The sequence below is a fragment of the Myxine glutinosa genome, chromosome 7 (assembly GCF_964187855.1).
Source record: "Myxine glutinosa chromosome 7, kmMyxGlut1.1, whole genome shotgun sequence".
In the NCBI taxonomy this organism is placed as follows: domain Eukaryota; kingdom Metazoa; phylum Chordata; class Myxini; order Myxiniformes; family Myxinidae; genus Myxine; species Myxine glutinosa.
Genome location: NC_136267.1, coordinates 63,024,813 through 63,047,808, shown reverse-complemented (window position 1 = coordinate 63,047,808; position 22,996 = coordinate 63,024,813). Strand labels below are relative to the sequence as shown.

Below are 22,996 nucleotides of genomic sequence, written 5' to 3'. Positions count from 1 at the left end.
GGAGTGCCGGTGACTAATCTCACCTCGCCACTGCCCCCCCACATCTCCCCTTGCCCCTCCACTGGGGCGGGACATCGGCACGGACAAGATGGTAGGATACGGCACAAACACAACCGTGAAAAAGCACGACTACAGACACAGCTGGCGTCCCTGGAAAGTATGAAACAGGCCGATCCTGTAACATGCAGGACACCGGATGAACCTGCAATGGTGGGGCAAAGCATTTATTTCCCATTTTGTCGGCGGTGTCCGAGTGTGCCTGGGCGGTGTCCGAGTGTGCCTGGGAGGGTCCTTGCCGTGTCTTACTGTGTCCTTGATATGCCCGTGCCGTGTCTTCCCGTGCCCGTGTCGTGCCTTGCCGTGCCCGTGTCGTGCCTTGCTGTGCCCGTGTCGTGCCTTGTCGTGCCCGTGTCGTGCCTTGCCGTGCCCGTGTCGTGCCTTGCCGTGCCCGTGCCGTGTCTCGTCATGCCCGTGCTGTGTCTTGTCGTGCCCGTGCCACGTCCATGCTGTGTCTTGCCGTGTCCGTGCCGTGTCTTGCCGTGTCTGTGTTTTGCCGTGCCCACGCCGTGCCGTGTCTTGTCGCTGCCGTGTCTTGTCGTGCACGCGCCGTGTCTTGTCGTGCAGGTGCCGTGTCTCGCCAGGCCAGTGCCGTGTCTCGCCAGGCCAGTGCCGTGTCTCGCCAGGCCAGTGCCGTGTCTCGCCAGGCCAGTGCCGTGTCTCGCCAGGCCAGTGCCGTGTCTCGCCAGGCCAGTGCCGTGTCTCGCCAGGCCAGTGCCGTGTCTCGCCAGGCCAGTGCCGTGTCTCGCCAGTCCAGTGCCGTGTCTCGCCAGTCCAGTGCCGTGTCTCGCCAGTCCAGTGCCGTGTCTCGCCAGGCCAGTGCCGTGTCTCGCCAGGCCAGTGCCGTGTCTCGCCAGGCCAGTGCCGAGTCTCGCCAGGCCAGTGCCGCGTCTCGCCAGGCCAGTGCCGCGTCTCGCCAGGCCAGTGCCGCGTCTCGCCAGGCCAGTGCCGCGTCTCGCCAGGCCAGTGCCGCGTCTCGCCAGGCCAGTGCCGCGTCTCGCCAGGCCAGTGCCGCGTCTCGCCAGGCCAGTGCCGCGTCTCGCCAGGCCAGTGCCGTGTCTCGCCAGGCCAGTGCCGTGTCTCGCCAGGCCAGTGCCGTGTCTCGCCAGGCCAGTGCCGTGTCTCGCCAGGCCAGTGCCGTGTCTCGCCAGGCCAGGGCCGTGTCTCGCCAGGCCAGGGCCGTGTCTCGCCAGGCCAGTGCCGTGTCTCGCCAGGCCAGTGCCGTGTCTCGCCAGGCCAGTGCCGTGTCTCGCCAGGCCAGTGCCGTGTCTCGCCAGGCCAGTGCCGTGTCTCGCCAGGCCAGTGCCGTGTCTCGCCAGGCCAGTGCCGTGTCTCGCCAGGCCAGTGCCGTGCCTTGCCGTGCCGTGCCATGGCAGCGCTGTGGACGTGCCGTGTATGTGCCGTGTCTTGCCGTGTTTGTGCCGTGTCTTGCCGTGGTTGTGCCGTGTCTTGCCCTGTCCGTGCTGTGTCCGTGCTGTGTCCGTGCCGTGTCTGTGCCGTGTCTTGTCATGTACGGGCCGTGTCTTGCCGTGTCTGGGGCGTGTCTTGCCGTGTCTGGGGCGTGTCTTGCCGTGTCCGGGGCGTGCCTTGCCGTGTCCGGGGCGTGCCTTGCCGTGTCCGGGTCGTGCCTTGCCGTGTCCGGGTCGTGTCTTGCCGTGTCCGGGCCGTGTCTTGCCTTTGCCGTGTAGGATCTGTGTCTTGCCGTGTCCGAGCCGTGCCTTGCCGTGTTTTGTTGTGTCCGTGCCGTGTTTTGCCGCGTCCGTGCCGTGTCTTTCCGTGTCAGTGTCTTTCCGTGTCATTGTCTTGCCGTGTCAGTGTCTTGCCGTGTCAGTGTTGTGCCGTGTCGTGCCGTGTCGTGCCGTGTCTGTGCCGTGTCCGTGCCGTGTGTTGCTGTGTACTTGCCATGTCCTTGCAGTGTCTGTGCCGTGTCAGTGCCGTACCCGTGTCCATGCCGTGCCTTGCCATGTCAGTGCATTGCCTTGCCGTGCCTTGCCATGGCAGTACCGTGCCTTGCCGTGTCTTGCCGTGTCCGTGTACATGTGTTGCCGTGTCTTGCCGTGTCCATGCCATGTCGTGTCCATGCTGTGTCTTGCCGTGTCCGTGTCTTGCCGTGTCCGTGTCTTGCCGTGTCCGTGTCTTGCCGTGTCCGTGTCTTGCCGTGTCCGTGTCCGTGTCTTGCTGTGTCCGTGCCATGTCGTGTCAGTGCTGTGTCATGTTTGTGCTGTCATGTCTGTGCTGTGTCGTGTCGTTTTCTTCTGGCGTAATAAAACTGAATAATTAATTAATACAAAATCGCTGATAAACCGTCAATTGAATGGTAAAACATAACCTACCAATCTTTAGGTAGCAGGTAAATAAAAAATGATTTGGACAGAGTGGGGATAGACAAAGAAAGCTATTGGAATGGCTAAGAAGAAGTCAACTCAACTGGGATGATGTTGAAAAGAGCCCTTGGAAGAAAACTCTGAAAAAGTTGAACAGCTTGGTTCATGAACTGTGATCCCTTACTGAAGCGGAGGTGGATAATTTGGCTCCTGGGAGAATTCCTTTCCTCCGCTGAAACCCGCAAATGGAGATAACAACCAACAACACACGCTTTTCTCATTTTAGCAATAGATGCAAAAATCTAGTATGCTGTATCTTGTGGCCCCAGAACCAAGCAATCAATATATTTACAACAGCTCCCATAGCTCCTCCTCTCCCCTACCCTCTCCAGTCTCCCCCTCCCCCCCTCTCTGAACATAGTAAATATCATCATTTCAAACTTACCCTGTACTACAGGGTGGAGCTTATTTTTGAACTTTGGAAATATGATCTTCTTACCCTCTCAATTTGTTCCTATATATGAAATAAAAATTCAGGCAAAATATGAGCACAATTGAACAATATTATGGGGTAGCTCAATGATGGTAAAGTTTCTGATACCCCAAATCTGCGGCCGCCCTTTTATTTCGCATACTACTGATAATAGATTAATTCTGTTGATAAATTAAGAACCCAATTTTAACTACTAAGTAAATTGACACTCTCTCCTATCATCATACACACAACATGCAATCATTGTGGTAAAATTAATTACTGGGAACACAGATAAAACCTTTAAGTTATAAAACTCTGTGTTCCATTAAATAAATAATTACAGTAGTAATATGTACATTGTACATACACAATATCTGTTATAATAAAAGAGTAAAATGTTCGTTGAGCTAGAGTCTGCTAGACAATAAATGCTAAAATGAGATGTAGCGCTGACCTGGGAACGCTTATCACCATAGTATCTAAAAGTAAACACTGTACATAGGTGTATCACAGAACACTATTTGAAAATAAAAACGAAGTTATCACAGGCTTTGCAGAGAATCACAGACACAATGGGTGTATAAACATGGTATAATATTATCACAGATTATAATAGAAGCATAATCATTGTGGTTCAACTGGTTCATATCTATTATCCAACCAATCATCCGAATCCCATTGTTTTGCTGATAAATTGATAATGCAAATTTTCCATGAATTTATATTCCAGACATGTTCAGACTTGTTTACTGTTTGGACTCAATGGACTGACTATGCTGACTAAGCAACAGCTGCAACACTGTTGCAGCAGTATGTTTGTGTAATTGCTTGAGGCATTGTGCTCACTGCTCAGTTATTAATAGAACTGTTTGAATTTTCTTGATTCTTAATTTCTTAATGCTATGTTCTATTTCTTTCAGATTCATATCTGATTGAAAATGTCATCTGTGGAAAAAGCAACAAGATCTCAAACCAAGTTGTATCTCCTTGGCGACTCTGTGACTGAATTAAGTGGCAGCAAGTTGCCATCATTGCGTATGGCTCTTGGATTCTTCCTACATCACCATCTCGATCTGAAGGAGACCGTAAGACAATCGTCGGATGTTACCATCACGGAAATAGCTAACTTTTGGAAGAAAGCTAGAATCCCGATGAGAGCTCATCAAAACTGCCAAACCAAGCTTGAGCAGACATTTGAAGAATGGCGTCTTCTGAAAAAGAACAAAGCACGAACGTCACCAACTCAACTCGCGAGAGAGTCGGCTTTTGTTTCCAGGCGTGAAGACCTTTTTGATGTCGCTCACGCTGATGCTCTGACCAATACGTCAGTATTACAAGAAGACAAGGATTTCTTGTTAGCCCAGCGAGAAAAGGGAAGAAGGGGGTCGCTGGCTGGAGTAGATGTGAAGCTTGCTGCGAAGGAGAAAACGGCGTCCAAAAGAGAGGAGGAAATGCTTGCCAGGCGACAGCGAATGGAGCGAATGAAACAGTTAGCAGCTTCTACAGCTGAACTGATTTCATCTGGTTCTGAATCTGAAAACAGCTCAGCAGAAGATAGTGAAAAGATGGAAACTGGGGACAATGCAAGTGAGGGAGCTGCTGGAGGCATCACATTTCAGACACGAAAAAGAAAGAGGGGGCGAAAAACTGTCGTTACTGAAGAACTCGCAGCCGCTCTAGATCGCACAAAAGTGTCAGACCGCAAAGCCGTTTTTGTTATAGCAGAAACTGCCAAAAGCTTGGGACAGAACATTGATGAACTTGCTCTAAACAGAGACTCAATTCACCGACAAAGAGTACAACACCGAGTCCAGAGATCTGCAAATATAAAGGCGGAGTTTCGGGGTAACGTTCCCCTTGTTGATCACTGGGACGGCAAACTGATCCTTGATCTAATTGGAAAAGAGAAGGTTGATCGCCTGCCAGTATTGGTTTCAGGGAAAGGAGTTTCTCAGCTACTCACAGTTGCCAAGCTTCCATCTGGAACAGGCGAGGCTCAGGCTGCTGCTGTCTTTGGAGCCATTGAAGACTGGGGCGTAGCCGACAGCATCCGAGCTATGTGTTTTGACACGACCAGCTCAAACACTGGACGGATCGCTGGTGCCTGTGTCCTCCTAGAGCAGAAGCTTGAGAAGGAGCTCTTGTCACTAGCTTGCAGGCATCACATTATGGAATTGATAATTGGTGCAGTGTTCCAAGTGTGTATGGGATTGGGAGCCAAATCTTCTCCCGAGGTTCCACTCTTCAAACGCTTCCAGGAATACTGGGGATTCATAGACACGGCCAAGTATGAACCAGGGATTGCAACTGATGATGTGGCAAGTCTAGTGGAAGACATAAAGCAAGGCACTATCGATTATGCCAACAAGCATCTTGAACAGAGTCAGCCGAGAGATGATTATAAAGAATTCTTGGAACTTGTGATTGTCTTTCTCGGTGCTGCTCCTGCCAGAGGAGTGCGATTCATGTCACCCGGAGCAATGCACCACGCCCGCTGGATGTCCAAAGTAATATACTGTCTCAAGATCTGGATGTTCAAGGCTCAATTCAAACTGACTCCTGCAGAAAAGAGAGGATGACGTGATGTGTGTGTATTCACAGTACGTGTCTACCTGACAGCCTGGATCTTTGCACCTCAAGCATCAGGTGCTCCTTACAGTGACCTGCTGCTGCTGAAGTCACTGCTTGAATACTCATCAATCCATCCAGCCATCTCAAAGTCAACATCACGCAAGTTTTCCAATCACGTGTGGTACTTGTCACAGGAACTTGTTAGCTTGGCTTTCTTCGACAGTCGGGTCAGTTCGGCAACCAAGAGACTGATGGTGAGTGCCATGAAGAATGAAGAAGACCAAGATCAGGATCATTCCAAGCGAATCACTGTTGCTCTTGATTCATTCAAGGACAAGAACTTGGAAGATTTCGTCACAGCAAGGTCAATGAAACTTCTGCGAATGATGGAACTTCCAGATGGATTTCTCGCGGTTGATCCGGACTTGTGGGATGACAGAGACGACTACAAGCAGGCTGCAGAAACAGTCAACTCTCTAAAAGTTGTCAATGACTACGCTGAACGTGGAGTGGCACTCATTCAGGAGTACAGTGGGTTGATAACCCACGATGAAACTCAGCTGCAATTCCTGCTGCAAGTTGTCGAGGACCATCGCAGAATGTACCCTGATAGCAGAAAACATACACTGTCCGGGATGCCATGAAAATAATAAATTTGGGGTTTGCTGGACATTGTCAGACTGATACTATGAACTCTGTCAGAAACTGAACAAAGAATTCACTATTAACGTGTTCAAAAATAAATACTGTGTTCAAGTGTGTTGTTTAAAATAAATTAAGATATAGTCTGATATACTCGTAATTCGTTGAATTTTTATAATTTTCATAATCTTTGCGGCCATTGAGCTACCCCTAAACATAATAATGTAGTGCTCAAACTTTTTATACAGTGTTTCTATATTATATGGAACAGCTTAAGGTGGTAAGACTTTCAAAAATAAAAAATTTAATTTTTTAATTTTTTAAAGCTCCACCGCACTGTACATTCACAAGCTCCAGATATGTCATTCCCATCAGTGTTCAGTGAGGCATCTAATCCAGATACACTCCATTCACTGGTAGCAATCCGTCGGAGGAGGGAGGAGTGGGGGGTGGGGGAGGGGAGGGTGGTGTGAGCACACGACCGTCCACTCGGGCCTTGCGATGGCCCACATGGTCGGGGGGTGAGTGCTATGAGTGCAGGCATCTGCCTGTTTGGAGACCTGAGAAAGTTTGCCAAGTCTTTCATTGTTCAGAGGCACAGCCCTTTCTCTCAGGTTCTTTTGCAAGTATTTTCAGCTTATTTTAGAAGCTTTGTGAGGCATTTTAGGTAATTATCGTCATCTCCCACATATGATATACAGTCACGTGAAAAAGTAAGGACACCCCATGTACAGTTTTGACTTTTTCAACATATTTCAACATATAGCTATTTGATCTTCATTTCAACAATATTGATAGATAAAGGTGATATAATATAACAAATATCATGAAACATTTACATTTTGTAGTCCATTGTATAATTTAAATAAACATAAATGCAAATTTCGCATGTGGAAAAAGTAAGTACACCCTTGGCTCTAATAGGTGGTATTGCCCCCTTTGGCAGAAACAACCTCAAGTAGGCGTTTCTTATAACTGTCTACCAGTCTCTGACATCGACTGGGAGAAATTTTTGCCCACTCCTCCATGCAGAATTCTTTCAGCTGTGCGATGTTTGAGGGGTTTCTTGCATGCACAGCTCGTTTCAAATCCCCCCACAACATCTCTATGGGATTTAGATCCGGGCTTTGACTTGGCCATTCCAGAACCCTCCATTTCTTTCTTTTCAGCCATTCCTTGGTGGATTTACTGGTATATTTAGGGTCATTGTCATGTTGCAAGGTCCACCTTCGGTTGAGCTTCAACTTTCCGACAGATGGCCTCACATTATCCTCAAGCACCCTCTGGTACAATGAAGAATTCATAGTGGATTCTATGATGGTGAGCTGCCCAGGCCCTGATGCAGCAAAGTTGCCCCAAACCATAATATTTCCACCACCATGCTTTGCAGTTGGTATCAGGTTCTTGTGATCAAATGCTGTCTTTGGTTTTCGCCAAACATGTCTTCTGGTATTGTGGCCAAAAAGCTCCACCTTTGACTCATCTGTCCAGAGCACATTGTTCCAGAAGTGCTGGTCTTTGCCGAGGTGTTCATTGGCAAACTTTGGTCTTGCCCTGATATTCTTTCTGGACAGCAAAGGTTTCCTCCTGGCACACCTCCCATGTAGATCAAATTTGTGCAGCCTCTTTCTAATGGTAGACTCGTGCACTTTGACATCAACAGTGGCAAGAGCTACCTGTATGTCCTGTGATGACATTCTGGGGTTCTTAGAGACTTCTTTCAGCATCTTGCGGTGTGCTCTCGGGCTGAACTTGCTGGGGCGGCCTGGCCTGAACAAGTTGGCAGTTGTTTGGAATCTTCTCCACTTGTAGATGATCTTCCGGACAGTCGAATGATTGATTTCAAATTGTTTGGAGATCTTTTTAAATCCCTTCCCAGACTCCTGGGCATCTATAACCTTCTTTCTGAAGGCCTCAGAGAGCTCTTGATCTCGGCATGGTGATGCCGCACACTTCAACAACAAAGAGCAAACCAAATTAAATGTCAGAGGTTTAAATAAGACAGGTTCCTCCAAGATCCTCTCTAACGATGTTCTAATCATTTGCACCTGAGCTGGTGCACCTGATTCTAATTTTAGGTATTTGAAGTAGTGATAAATATAGGGGTGTACTTACTTTTTCCACATGCGAAATTTGCATTTATGTTTATTTAAATTATACAATGGACTACAAAATGTAAATGTTTCATGATATTTGTTATGTTATATCACCTTTATCTATCAATATTGTTGAAATGATGATCAAATAGCTATATGTTGAAATATGTTGAAAAAGTCCAAACTTTACATGGGGTGTACTTACTTTTTCACGTGACTGTACTTTATTATGCCATAAACACTGCTGTTTCCTGTAGTTTCTGCTCGTGCGCCAAGCATTCTGGGGCGGAATACATCATTTTGAAAGTCACGTATTATCAACTATGGGTAAATGTGTTTCAAATTACTTGAGACCAGAAACTTATGATGTGTGCACGAATGAATGACATGCTGTTCAGACCAGTTTGTGCATGATGTTTGACTCCAGTAAAGGCAACAGATATTTCTCAAACATCTAGTCGTTATGATGGTCAATGTATGGTTGTGGCTGGACATTTACAACTTGTGGTACATCAACCCCGCACTTGTCTTCTTTTTCCGAGAAAACAAAAGCTAACCAGGGAGGTCCGCCTTCTTTAAAAAAGAAACCTCGAGGCACCTGTCATCTCCCACTTTAGTCACCTGGCCCACAAAGGCTTTGGTGCACTTTTTGGAGCATTATTGAAAGGTTACAATGTCACCAGGATGCACATTGTGTTGATATTCTGACCTAGTTGTTTCCTCCATTTTGTCATTGGATGTACATGCATCATACTCTGGGTGGAGACTGACCACTTCAAAGTGCTCAGCTGTTGAATACATAACATGTTGGCAGCCTCAACTACATATTGTTAAAGCCAGGTCAGTGTGTTTTTTGACTGCCACTGGTAACATGTAACACAGCGCTATCTGCCGCATGGTCGGGTGGTCAGCGACTAAACCGACTACCCTCACTGGCTGGCCAGTGGGGAAGGTGACTGTGACAACAACAACAACAACAACATGCATTTTAAGGCCATGTTCCCTGCTAGAGCGGGGGTTAGCCTTGCGGTCCCCATGACAATCTTCTCCATTTTGCCCTAGTTTCTGCATCTCTCCTTGTTAACCCCCTTGCCCGCATTTCTTCTTCCACCATCTTTAGCCAAGTCTTTCTCGGTCTTCCCCGTCCTCTACTTCCTTCTACATTAACTTCCATCACTCTTCTCAACCAGTCACTTTCATCCTTCCTCAATACATGACCAAACCATCTCAACCTGTTCCTCTTCACAGCATCAATCACAGGCAATATTCCCATCATCTTTCGCAATTCATCATTTGTCTTCCTCTCTCTCAACGATACTCCGCACATCCATCGAACCATTCGCATTTCCACCCTTTCCAGCCTTCGTTGCTGCTCTACGTTCATTACCCATGTCTCGCTCCCATAAATCATAACACTTCTCACACATGCAGCATACACCTTTCCCTTCAGCTTCAGCGACACTCTCCTCCTCATCAGCACGCCACTCAGTTCCCGAAACTTCTTCCATGCACATCTCACTCGAGCAACCGTTGCCGAGTCTGATCCACCTTCTCCATTCAGCATGTCTCCGAGGTAGCAAAATGTTTTCACACCTTCCAGCTTCACGCCGTCTCCAAGATCCAACTCAACATTTCCTCCATCTGCAGCTCCCTCTGTGCACACCTTACATTTGAATGTAGCTGCCACACTGGTTAATGACCCTCTCAGACCACTACATTTTTGATGAACCCACTCAGCACACATTGTACATTGAATGGAGTTCACTCCGACACCCTTCCTGCACACAGCACACGGCCACTTCCCAGTTCTTTCCACCTCACCACATGCATTACCACTTGCCATCACCTTTGTCTTTCCGATATTCACCTTCAGACCTTTTGTCTCCATATATTCCTTCCACTTGTTCATCTTTTCCTTCAGTCCATCCATACTTTCCGCAATCAACACCAGATCATCTGCATACAACAACTCCCACGGTAAACCCTCCTTTACGGTCTGAGCCAGCACCTCCATCACAGCTACAAATAGTAGTGGACTTAGTACCGACCCCTGATGCACTCCCACCTTCACCTCAAACTCACCACTGTTCCCGTCCTTCGTCCTTACAGCTGTGCGTGCTCTTTTGTACATTGCCATCACTACTCTGATCAACCATTCCTCCACTCCTAACTTCCTCAATGCCCATGTCAATACTTTGCGTGGAACCCTATCGAATGCTTTCTCCAGATCAACAAACCCAAAAAACAACTTCTTCCTCTTATCCATGTACTTCTCCTGCAATTGCCTCACAATGAAAAGCGCATCTGTCGTTCCTCTTCCTGGCATAAATCCAAACTGCATTTCGTCGATCTTCACTTTCTTCCTTATCCTCCTCTCCAACACCCTTTCCAATACCTTCATTCCATGCTCCAATAACTTTATTGCTCGGTACGAGCCACACTCCAGAGGGTCACCTTTCCCCTTGTATAGAGGGACGAGGGTACTCAGTTCCCAATTCACTGGAATGCGGCCTTCTTTCACCACCAGATTACAGATCTCTGTCATTCTCTTCACACCCCAACTTCCTGCTGCCTTCAACATATCTCCCACAACTCCCGTCGGCCCTCCCGCTTTTCCACTCTTCATTGCTTTTATCGCTTCCTCAACTTCCTTCTCAGTTATTTTCTCTGCCGGTCCTAAAACTGGGTTACTCTCTATGTTGCCATCCCATTTATTCTCTGTATTTGTGACTGTGACACCCTGCAGGAATAAAACCAATTCCTGTTAAAGGGCAGATGAACTCCCTTCAGGAACCAACGGCCATCCAAAAAGGAGATGGTATCTCCTAAAAAAAACAACCCTCCGGTTGGACCGGCTTTCTTTTTAGGTAGTAGGTTGGTGACAGCATCCACTCAGGGTAGTACTACCGTTCAGACTTAGGAGCGTTAAAGTGGTGCCCTGAACTATCTTACGAATTCCGTGTCAGGATTGCTGGTCTTACTTTCTGTCTCGCTCAAGCTATAGCTACCGGGCTAGCTTCAATCTCTTTCTCACAAACAAACTTCATACACTTTTCATCATACACCTTTCTTCCTCATTTTCACTCCTCACCTTTACATTCTCTCTCTCTCTCTCTCTCTCCCTCTCTCTCCTCTCTCTCCTCTCTCTCCTCTCTCTCCTTCCTCTCTCTCCTCTCTCTCCTCTCTCTCCTCTCTCTCCTCTCTCTCCTCTCTCTCCTCTCTCTCCTCTCTCTCCTCTCTCTCTCTCATTTCTCTCTCATTTCTCTTTATGCAGTTATTTTATTTAAGGCCTTGCCTCGATGAGGACTTTATAGTCTGTGACAGGAGCCTTCAACATCAAAATAAATAAAAATAGCTAGAACGACACTTTTCGACATCACGACGTCGACCGACATGCCTCTTTTACTCTCTCTCATTTCTCGGCATTGAAACCTAACTTTTACTGAACATGACCTTTGACCTCTTGACTCCAAAATCTAATCAGTTTATCTTTGCATCATATATACCCATATCAAGTTTGTTCAAAATCCCATCACTGGTTCACGAGTTGGCGTGGCTCAATAATTTTTACTTAACATGACCTCTGACCTTTTGCCTTTGACCCCGTGACCCCAAAATCTAATCAGTTCATCTTTACCTCATCATACATACCTGCACAAAGTTTGACTTGGATCCCTTCAGCCGTTCTTAAGTTATTGCGGGAACGAAATAGCTGTGACTTAACATGATCTCTCATATTTGACCTCTTGACCCCAAAATTGAATTAGTTTATCTTTGCATCATAATATAGAATTATACCAAGTTTGGTGAAAATCCCATGACTGGTTCACAAGTTAGCTCGGTAACAGAATTTTTACCTGATGGGACATCTGACATTTGACCTTTGCCTTCTTGACCCCAAAATATAATCAGTCAATCTTTGCATCATTATACATACCTGTACCAAGTTTGACTTGGATCCATTCAGCCATTCTCAAGTTGTAGACCTATTACAGGCTTTGACCTTTGACCTCTTGACCCCAAAATCGAATCACATAATCTTTACATCATTATACATAATTGTACCACATTTGGTCAGAATCCCATCACTGGTTCACAAGTTATCATGGTAACAGGATTTTTACCTAACGATCTCTGACCTTTGGCCTTTGACCTCATGACCACAAAATTTAATCACCTCATCTTTACCTCATTATACATACCTGCACCAAATTTGACTAAGATCCTTTAAGCCATTCTGAAGTTATCGTGGTAACGAAAACCCATCACGGACGGTCGGACGAACGGATGGACGGACAGCCTGACGGATGGATGGACAGCCGGACAGACAACCTGAAACCATAATGCCTTTGGCGACTTTGGCGGTGGAGGCATAAAAATATTGACTCACAGGTTTCACATGGTGTGTTTGTGGGTTATTGGTCATGACATTACAAACTGCCAGCATTCATGTAGTTCTAAGTTATTCTTTTCAATGTCTGCTGATGTTGGACATGGTGTGTGTTTGTATTACCTGCAATAAATTACAAATTAATAAATAAAAAAATGGTGGTCGAAGCACAGTGCTATATATCTATTATATAAATCTCTTTCTAACCACTCACTCACTCATTCACTGACTCACCGATATAAATGTTCAGTGCCTTCCAGACTAGATGGATTTCTGAGAAATGTGAATGTTAGGTGCATTTTTGGGTAAAAGTTGGGAACCTCACCTTTCGACATAATTAGGGTATGCTGAATTCGATTAACCCGGTTCCCAAGCCAAATGTTGAGTTTTTGACCTTCTAATTAGCATAAACAAAATGGCCACCAAATTGCCATTTTTGGACAATTTCTTTGAACAAGCATTTACATATCATGTATATATATACATGCAGCTCTTTTACTTTAACTTTACAACTTTTACCCCAAAATGCACCTAGAAGCTTATACATGGCCTTTTTCATAAATCCGTCTAGTCTATATTATGGTTGGCGACATATTGAAAGTGACATTCAAACTGACATTGAAATTGGACACGATAAAATGGGAAATGGTTTTAATAAGACTGTTTCATACAACCATTTATTCTAAAATTAAGTATACATGGCCATGAAGCACAAACATTCAGGAATGTCACACATGTTGTTTTGCCAAACTACATCAAATTCATACAAGGGGTCTGATCATCACTCTGTTGCTGACGGGCACACATTGATGTGCACCTCAACTCTGAATAGCGACATTTGCAGCGTCGAGTCTTGCATTGCTTCTGGCATGCACAACAAATCATCTCGAGGCAACTTTCTGGGATTGGACTCAGTGACATCAGAATATAGGCTCTAGTCCTGAATCACCACGTTTCCATCCCATTTCCACAAGTGCAGGAAGGTCAGGTATAGCACAATGAGCATTTCTCCATACCATGGCTTGATAGTGTACTCGCATCAAATGGAAATGAAGAGCATCACTTGTCGGTGACATTGCTTCTGGTTTACCAGTCTTGGAGAACAACATATGTCATGCTGAATCAACAGAGGAACCCTCAAAATTAAAAACTCAAAATTCGGCTTGGGAGCCGGGTTAATCGAATTCAGCATACCCTAATTATGTTAAAAAGTGAGGTTCCCAACTTTTACCCAAAAATGCACCTAGAAGCTTATACATGGCCTTTTTCCATAAATCCATCTTGTCTATTCCAGGTGGGGTAGAAAGCTGAAAATTTGCATATTAATGCATTCAAAGCCAATATTCCAGGAAAAAAGCCAATATTCCAGGGCGGCGGCGGCGGTGGTGGTGGTGCCTGGGGGGGAGGGAGGGGGCGGTGTTATGCCGAAACGTGGGGGGTGTGGCGGAGACCCCGCCGAAACGTGGGGGGCGTGACGGACACCCCGCCGAAACGTGGGGGGCGTGACAGACCCCGCCGAAACGTGGGGGGGGGGGGGGGGGTGTGGCTGAGACCCCGCCGAAACAGGAGGGGCATGACGGAGACCCTGCCAAAACGTGGTGGCGTGAAGGACACCTCGCCGAAATGCGCGCCAGGACGTAGACCCCACCGAAACGCGCGCCAGGACATAGACTCCACCGAAACACGTGCCAGGACGTACATCCTGCCGAAACGCGTCCCGGGACATAGACCCTGCCGAAACGCGACCCTGGACGTAGACACCATAACCGAAACGTGGAATGGGAATGAATGAGTCCCATTGGAAAAATGTGTGCATGTGCGTGTGTGTACCCATTTGCACATATTCTTCGCTTTCTTCCCTCTGTTCACCATAACCTTCCACCATGTGCAATATACAATTTAAAACATTATCTAAGAACTTCCTGCCATTTTGTACCTTTCACAACAGGATGTCTGGAGAGTCATTTACGCCAGACAGTGGTGATCCAAGACTTAGCCCTCGAGATTGGGCCAATACTCAGGTATATCCCATGCCAACAGCGACCTCAAGGCCAAGGCAAGATGGTGCAATCAAGAACACTTGCACCGATGTGCAAAAGACCAACACAGAACCTTGTTTCCAAGGGAATGGCGAGAGAATTGAGAACAGGGTCGTGTTAGGAAGGACTTCAAGGCAGGATGATAGTGTGGTTGCCGAGGGAATAGAGGATGATGCGCCAGTGTCTTTGATTTCTCTCTGCTGTAGAACTCCAGAACAAAGGATTCACATTGTGGATGTTGATAACAATGAAACTGTGAAAAAGCAGACAGTGCTGAGATATTTGCATGAGGGAGTCAACACCCCAAATGCAGGGGATGATTCGAGTAAAAACCAATGTGGAATTGAGGTTGTTTGTAGCACTGTTCTTCAACCTACAGTTGTCTCTGTTGTCACTCTTACACCTAGTTTCAAAGCAGATCAACCAGCCAATTGTAAGATAAACTTGACAAGTCATTCCGCAGTTGCACCAGAAGATCGCCTTTTACCTTTCCCAATGACTGATGTAATGACCAGGCCAGCAGAAACTCAGTTTGCTGAACATCCAGCAAATAGTCTGGCTACAAAATTGGGGCATACATCCACATCCTGCTTTGTGGCTAATCAGGTTGCATTATCGTCATTGAAACCACCGACCATTGCTGTTGCTGAGAATCACCAGAGATCGAATAAGTTGTTGACTGTGCCATTGGAGGAAGGTGTAAAAGCTGAGGACAATGTCAGAGTGGATGTTGTGGCAGGGAAGTTGAAATTGAATGGAGAAGCTGGGACTTGTCCATTATCTGATGATTCTTTGCATGCAAAATTGGAAATGGCAGCTGTGGGTGAGTCTGGCCTAGCTTCATATGCAGGGGACACAAAATGCCTTACAGAATCTCGGCACAATAACCAGGACGTTGCATTATTTGTAGACGAGATTCCACTTGATGCACAGACTGTCAAACCAGCTTCTTCTGCTGGTGAGAAAGTAACTGCTGAGGATTTGAGTGTGTTTTATAATGCAGGGATAGATACTGATAAAACAAGTGAAATAAAATGTCAGGATGTTCACATCCCACCCTTCCAAGTAACCAATATCCTGATTGCAGATACAAGCCAACAACTTCATTCAAAAACTGCTGCTAATGTTGTTCATGGTACTTTTTTTGCTCATGAAACACTTGATGCTCATTGCCCTGACAATGCTACCATGACCATTCCTGGTTCTAATGACAATTTAAGCAACAGATTTAATTCCATTCTCAAGCCATGTGAGGCAAAGACCGAGGCTCCCAGCATATCTAATCAGCATGTCAAATCTTTGAGCCTTAGTGTGGTTGAAACCGGTGGGATCATCTTTAAAGAGCCTACACAGGTTATTGAGTGTACAGCAAAGGATGTGCCAACTTACATGTTCACTTGCAACACATCAAAGGTTCCTGAGCAGCCAGCTCTCTGCTCGAAAAGTGATGTGCTCCCTCCTATGCATTCTGAGAAATATGGGAATACCGCTTCCAAGGCAGAACTTAAGTACAGGGATCTCGATGCAAAATCTCATGGCACTGTCTGTTTTGATCCCTTGTGTTCTTCATCAAGTTCATGTACCAAAGTAAAATATATAGAAAATATGGGAGAGCACTCAAAGAAGCTATCATATCAAGAAAAGTCATTAGACAATGTTGATGGTCAGTACAGTACTGAATACGTTTGCACAATGTCTCAGCAGAATGCTGTTGAGGATAAGAATAAGACCAAACGAACACATGGAGAAAATTGGGGAAAGCCTTCAACAGGAATAACGACGTCCATGGCTGAGCGAGAAACATCACCTTCATTGACACAAGAACGTGTGAAGAGATTTTTCTCGAGGGAAGGCAAACGCCAAATGGTATCGATTCTTCCACACGACGCTGAAAGAGAAGATGGAAAGATTGTGAAGAACGTGGTACCTATGAATGCTGAATTGAAGCAGTCGGAAGAGAGGCCTGCAGATGATGGCTTACATACCGGTGATGATAAAGCAAAGGAACCTGCATTTTCTCCAAGATCATTGGCCACATTAATCGCAAATCCACCACGTTCAACTTGTCTGAACAAAAGCACAGCAGTGGAATCAGTACAACATGTGCCTGGCATTGACAAGTCCATTGGTGAAACAAAGGTTCGTACACTTACAATCTTGGGAGAAGACAACTGCCAACAGTTTGCACCTTCTGGAAGAGATGGGAATATGAAGAGTTCTCATGATGCTGCTCCCCAAACAAAGAGAGAACATTCGCTTGCTGAAGGTATGCTTGATGTTGCTGAAAACATGCACAGGAATAGAAAGTTTGATGGTGCGCAACAGCTCGGCGAAGAGTCTGAACCGAAGAGAACAAGCGATTTGGATCAAACTCAGGAAGCCGCAGCGGAGTGTGAATCCATTTCGGAGGAAGGAGTGCAACAAGGCAGTGTGTCTCCAGCTTCTCCTGTCTCTCCAGTCCAGACTAGAAAGTAAGTGCCATTAATGACTTATTGTTGGTGTGTCCGTTGCAATGTTTGCCGAACTTGATGCCCTGCTCTTCCGGTGTAATTGTGGCTGTGAGTTTTACAAAATTCCTGCAGTCAAATGATGTGTGAATTTTTTTCCTCCCTTCTTTTGTAATCCTTGTCTTTGAGACATCTACATGATAACATCATAAAATGCTTCTCGGAATTTGTGCCTCACTCTATGTATCCATAACAACTCTTCTGTGTGATGCATTAACATGAAGAGTGCCAGTTTTATTTACTACTTATCTGTTCTGATTGGAGACTAAACTCAAAAGACAAAGTATTTGTTACAGCTTTATAATTTGAATCGTACTAGTTTGATGGTATGTTGAGGTTGAGAGAATCCTGCCAAATGTGTAGTTTGTGTTCTGTACATTTGTTACAACCTGTTATGCCATTCACTCAGCCTGTGTGCTCTTGCGGAATGCCGTTCTGTCATCCTTGTTTTCCTTTCTGCTCTGCTACTTACCCTCTTAGCATGCACCCTAACCCTAACAGCCCAAACATGAGGAACAAAAATCATATAATTATTTTCCTTTCCGGCTGTCTTTATTATAATACCTGGCACAAAACTTTCCATCGATAGTTTGTGGTAACACTACAGCCTTTGTGTGTTGTGCCACTTGCCTGGCAGATCTCGTAGGAAAGTACGCCGTGTTTTTGTCATTGAGGATGATGAGGACAGCAATGATGGTGTGGACAAAGAAGGTGAGTGTGTGTGTTGTGTGCGCGTGTGGTTTGCGTGCATGTGCACCTGTTGCGATACATATTACGTATGTGATTAGTCACCATATTGAACTTGATGTGTAAAGTTAAAAGTGTAAAGTGTAAAGTGTAAAGCTTGATGTGAAAACAGACAGAAATTCTTGTATCCATCACTGATCTGATATGAGAAAGTGACTCGACATGTTCCAGTTGTTGTTCGCAATGAATGCTCTTGGAATAAGAATAATGCACCATGTCAATGAAAACACTTAAAATGAGTTATGGTACTTTTAAAATTTCATTCATTCATTCATTCCTTCATCCCCAAATTTGATTGTGGGTAACACTTGAAATTGTCTTTTCTTTCATCGCTGTGCCTAAACTAAATTATTTAAGCACGTGGGTCATTCCTTATTAAAACAACACAGATGGTGGTCGTTTTGGGCCCACCGTGTCTTTATAAAGTGGTGTTTGCTGAGTTTTCTTGAAATATGCTTTCATGCCAAATTCTGGTATCATTGTTTAAATCCATTCCAAAGATAGTCACATTGTTGACCTTGAGCCAACCACCCATTTATTTCATTCATTTAATTTATATTCATCGTGAGTGGAACTTATACATAAATCAATCGCATGAATGGCAAAGACATTCGTAAATATCAATATGCTTTCATTTGAATTATAAGGGCATTGGTAGACAATGGACAAATGCACATTGTATATGGGATTTGAACATGGGCTCTGAGAATTATGAGCCATCAGATCAGGAGAGAGCATGAAACAGCTCTCCTCCTTAATATTTTCACATTTCAGAATCTACTTGAGCTCGAGAGCTAAATTACCTTTTTGGAAAGCTCGGTAGGTTTACTTCCACGTGAAGCAAAATGAAAACGAAACAAAACACCTGTTAAGTCGTTTTGGAGAACATTCCCTGGGGACTTTTGACTTCACCTCACACATATTCGGCAATTTTCAAGATTATTCCGCAGCAGAAACCTCCAAATCCTGTAGATTTCTATCCTGTTTGTTTGCCTGACCACCATTCATTCCCCTATCCATCCCACCCCCGCTTGTGAAAATAATAAATCCACACATGCCTTTTTGCTTTATTAGCCATCATTGTAGGTTTATATTCATACCAAGGAACAAAGATCCAGGAACAACACTGTTACCCAAGTGTACCCCTCACCTCCTGAATCATCAGTCTACAGAATATCCTGTGAAGATGAGAACTTGCCATTTGATGAAGTGAATGGTCTCAAAATTAGTAAATATGACAACTTTGGGTGATTGTGGGTATTTGTGCACAGATTTCAGGCTCATGGAATAGCTAGAACACAGAACATAACCGAATAAGAAGAACATCATCGTAAAAAGGCAGGAAACATACCAACATCATAGTAGAAGGGCACTTGGGTAAATAATGGGCATTGTGACGGATGAGATCAAAGTGAGGGCGACGAGGACACTTAGGGGTTGAAAAAGCTGGATACAAGCTCAAACACAGCAAGAGGAGGAAGGTAAAAGATGTGGATGAAACAAATGGAACAAAAAATGAGAGTGAGGGAGGGGGAGGAGGAGCCACAATAACCTGGAAATGAAGAGATAGGCTTGGTAATGGTTAATGAGGGTGGATAATATCATGAGTATGGATGGTAGATTACCTGAGATGGTGGTGAACAGCCATCCTGAAGCCCTGTAGGGAGGAATGGAATTGAACAGACTAGGAGTAAATTGGTTCCACAGTCAAAACAAGAAGAACAAAGGAGTGGAGGTGAGTTGTGAGCCTGGATTTTGGGAGATTCACCAGAAGGGGGTTGATGGTGGACCATGTGCGCCCTGCAGAAACCTGTGTGAGGGAAGGGGGTTGAGAGGGGGACAACGCATGGAAAGAGCATCTCATAGCTGTCTGATTACAGGTTGGGAGGGGTGCTTCTTAAGAGCAGATGAGGAAGTATGGGTTATCCTCAATCTTCTCCACCCACTTGAACCTCACCCATCATTTTCTTTCCCTTAAAACCAAGATGTTCTCAATTGAGGGGATTCTTGGCAGAGTGGATCCTAAAACAGTGACAGAGAGAACGTCGGCTGACAGAGGGTGAAATGAAAACTGCCTCGGACAAACTGTTGTGTTAAGGCTTTTGTTTTGACTTCAGCCATGTTGTACAAGTGTAGCCTCTTCCCATACCTAAGTGACCAAACAATACCTTACCTTCAGCATCACCAGCTCTCATGTTTGCTGTTGAATATGTGATGTTTTTTCAGCTATCACTTCAGAATTTAAAGGCAATTTATTGGTTTTAATTTCACTGCCAAATAATATATCTTCAGGTAATGTAGAGTTGATGCGTTTGCTACTGTGACAGAAAAATAATGAAAATGTATCGTACCCGAAAATGCATCAACTGACAGCAGGCATTAGTCCTCAGGCTATGTTCGCTCAAAGGGTTTCAAAGGCATTTGCTCTGGATTATTGTGAAGGTACTGCCTCTAAGCTTTCTGGAAAGATCTGTTAGCTTTATAGTAAAAATAAATCCTAAGATATGACTATCTGATGGGAGAAGATGACCGACCTCTCCAATTCTTGAGAGAACCTTCCTTCAATTTTTTTCTCCTTCTTACCGCAAACTCTACATTCTGTCGTACAGTACCGAATCCCAATGACAGATGACAGCGGCATCAATTTCTGATGATCTGGAATGGATTAGATGCTTTGTCTGACAAATGGAACATATTGTTGTGGAAATGACTCCGAGGGGGTAACGTGCTTAATATAGTTCAGTGATCACTGTAGCAAATGTCTTAGAGCAAGCATGATATTAGATATGCGTCACTATGTCGAGACAGATGCCATCCCTGTGAGCCTTTTATTTTATGTTCTGCCCTTTGGGACATGTCGAAAAAGTATTTTTCTAGTGTCAGGGTAGGCCAGCAGGTTAGGCAGAAAACGGCATATCTCTTGTTTGAAAGGGAGGGGGAGGGACCGCCTGGGTGACAAGTAGGAGATAGGTTGTCTTCTACTCATCAAGCGGACCTTTGGGCCAATGGTAAGTGAGAGAGGAGGGTGCAGCACGTCATGGTGTTAGGTAGGGGTCAGAGATCATAAAAGCACGTTTTGGTTTAGGGCGTAGCAGATGCCTGCGATGGACATGAGGAGAGTCTTGCATGCTAGAGCTGCCACATGACGCCATGCCCACACCCGGCCAGCCACGCCTCCACTCCCATACCTCACACCAGGCTGCGGTCTAGAGCGGCGGTCCATTCTACTGAGGACACGACTGCCCCTTTGACACCCTGCATCTGTTCTTGCTATGTCCCGCCTGATGCAACAAGGGTATTTCCATCTTGTCATCTCAAATGTCTATCTCCTGTGGTGTTTTTTTGGGCCCATATAAGGTTTAGCTAATTAAGGATCCCGATCGTCTGTTGGTTTCATGGGCACGCATATATGGTAGTGGATAAGGGTTTTTTTATTGTTATCATTCATTGCTATTTCTCGCTTCCTTCTGTTCCCTTCCCTGTGACCATCATTTGTTTAATACATATACCTGGTCTCGGGGTGAATTCATGTTGTCATGGTTCCCCTTTAAGGAAAGCCCATTGAAGGATAATTGTCGGCGGCAATTAAGGCCTACACCTGGACAGTGCCAATCGCCTCCGGCTCGCTCAGTCTAATTAGGACCAGGCTGTTGGTGCATAGTTAGCGTAGCTCTCGGCCGATTCAGTGCCCCAATCTGCACGGTATCTTGGCATTTGGACACGTGATACGGCAGTGGTCTTTAAATCAGTTGACCACTATGGTCCTACTGAGGCGACTTGCCAGACTTGGATCAAGCAACTTGCATGACTGGACAATGACAACAATATCCTTAATTCGTGACAAATCTGAGGCTCAGCTTTGTCAAATGTTTGTCACAGCTCCACAAAGTTTGTCAAATTAACCTACCGATCTATTACCATGGAAAACCAATGGAATAGGTTCAGTCTCCTCAAAGTCTAGCTTCATCATCAGCCAAGACCTGTCTTGGGCCAATCACTTAGCACAGCTGGCCTCCATAGCTAGCCGCAGATGGGGAATCCTCGGTCGATTAAAGTCCTCCCTTGTAAAATCATAACTATTCAGCCTGTGAGGCCTTTAGTCATAGTTCAATAGGGTACTGCTTTCCCTCTGTCGGCTCACATTCCAACATTAATTCTGTTTCTCCGAGATTCGGAATCTAAAGCTCTCACTATTATTGGCATCTTCCATGATGAGGTTGCTGCCACATCGCAGACAGGTTGGTGGCCTCTGTTTTGTGCCACTTTTCCTCCCCTCCCCCCTCCGTCTAGTTCTCTCTGCTCTCTCGGCCATCAAACCCCTCCGAGCTCCTCTATAACACACATGTTCTTCAAGTACTCCTCTTCCTCCCCCCCCCCCCCCCAACCATGTTAAACACCTAAAAAACAGGCTGCCCACTTAATTCCAATCTTTTATTCCTCTTTTTCCCCTTTTTATGGAACTACCTGCTGGAGAGTACCTTCCAAGCCTTTATTCAAGTGGTGCACAACCATTTCATGGTTTCCCTCACCCATAGCCCCAATGATAACTACCCCATTTCCCCTACCCCACCTTTAACCATACCTAACCTAATCTTCTTACTTGCAGGTTACTGTTTTTCCTATCTTCCTATCTTCCTCTCTTTCCTTTATTTCCTGTTTGTTCTTTCCCTTGCTTGTTATGTCCAACTGTGGCCTCTGTCTATGTTGCCGTTTTATGATCTGCCTCCTCGCTCTTCCATGAGCTTAGATTTTGTATTAAAAACATGAAAAGAATGGAGACCAGAGGCAACATTGTGGCAATCTTTAAAAAGTTGTACCTCAGGAATCATTTCATTAGGAATCCTCAAAATTGGCATGGAAGTACATTTCAACAACAGCATTGAGTATGGGACCTCATACTAATTGGTAAGGAATTTGCTAATGGTAAGAAGATTGCCATATTGAAGTAGTATGACGTGACCCCAAATGTATTATATTATTTAGTGCTGCTGGTTGTAGTCTCGTAATCTTGTGAAGGTCGTCAGGGTGCCATAATGGCATTTAACGGGTAATTAGATAGTGCCCCACTCCTCTCCTTACCAATATCCTTTCGTGGCAGGTAATTATCATTATTTTCCTTGCATTTAGCAGAATATATTTTTCCTTGCA

At 45.3% G+C, this 22,996-nt stretch overlaps 1 protein-coding gene across 3 annotated transcripts in view; it reads left to right on the top strand.

Moving 5' to 3' along the window:
• LOC137431293 (histone-lysine N-methyltransferase 2C) overlaps positions 1-22,996 on the top strand; it is a 303,001-nt gene that overhangs the window by 16,872 nt on the left and 263,133 nt on the right. The window contains exons 2-3 of one of the 3 annotated variants that reach the window (XM_078781817.1): positions 14,504-17,065; positions 17,739-17,812. In XM_078781817.1, coding sequence (XP_078637943.1) covers positions 14,505-17,065; positions 17,739-17,812 — 2,635 coding nt within the window. In that variant the 5' untranslated portion in view covers position 14,504. The remainder of the gene's footprint in view (positions 1-14,503; positions 17,066-17,738; positions 17,813-22,996) is intronic. The other 2 variants (XM_078781819.1, XM_078781818.1) reach the window with 2 other exon arrangements.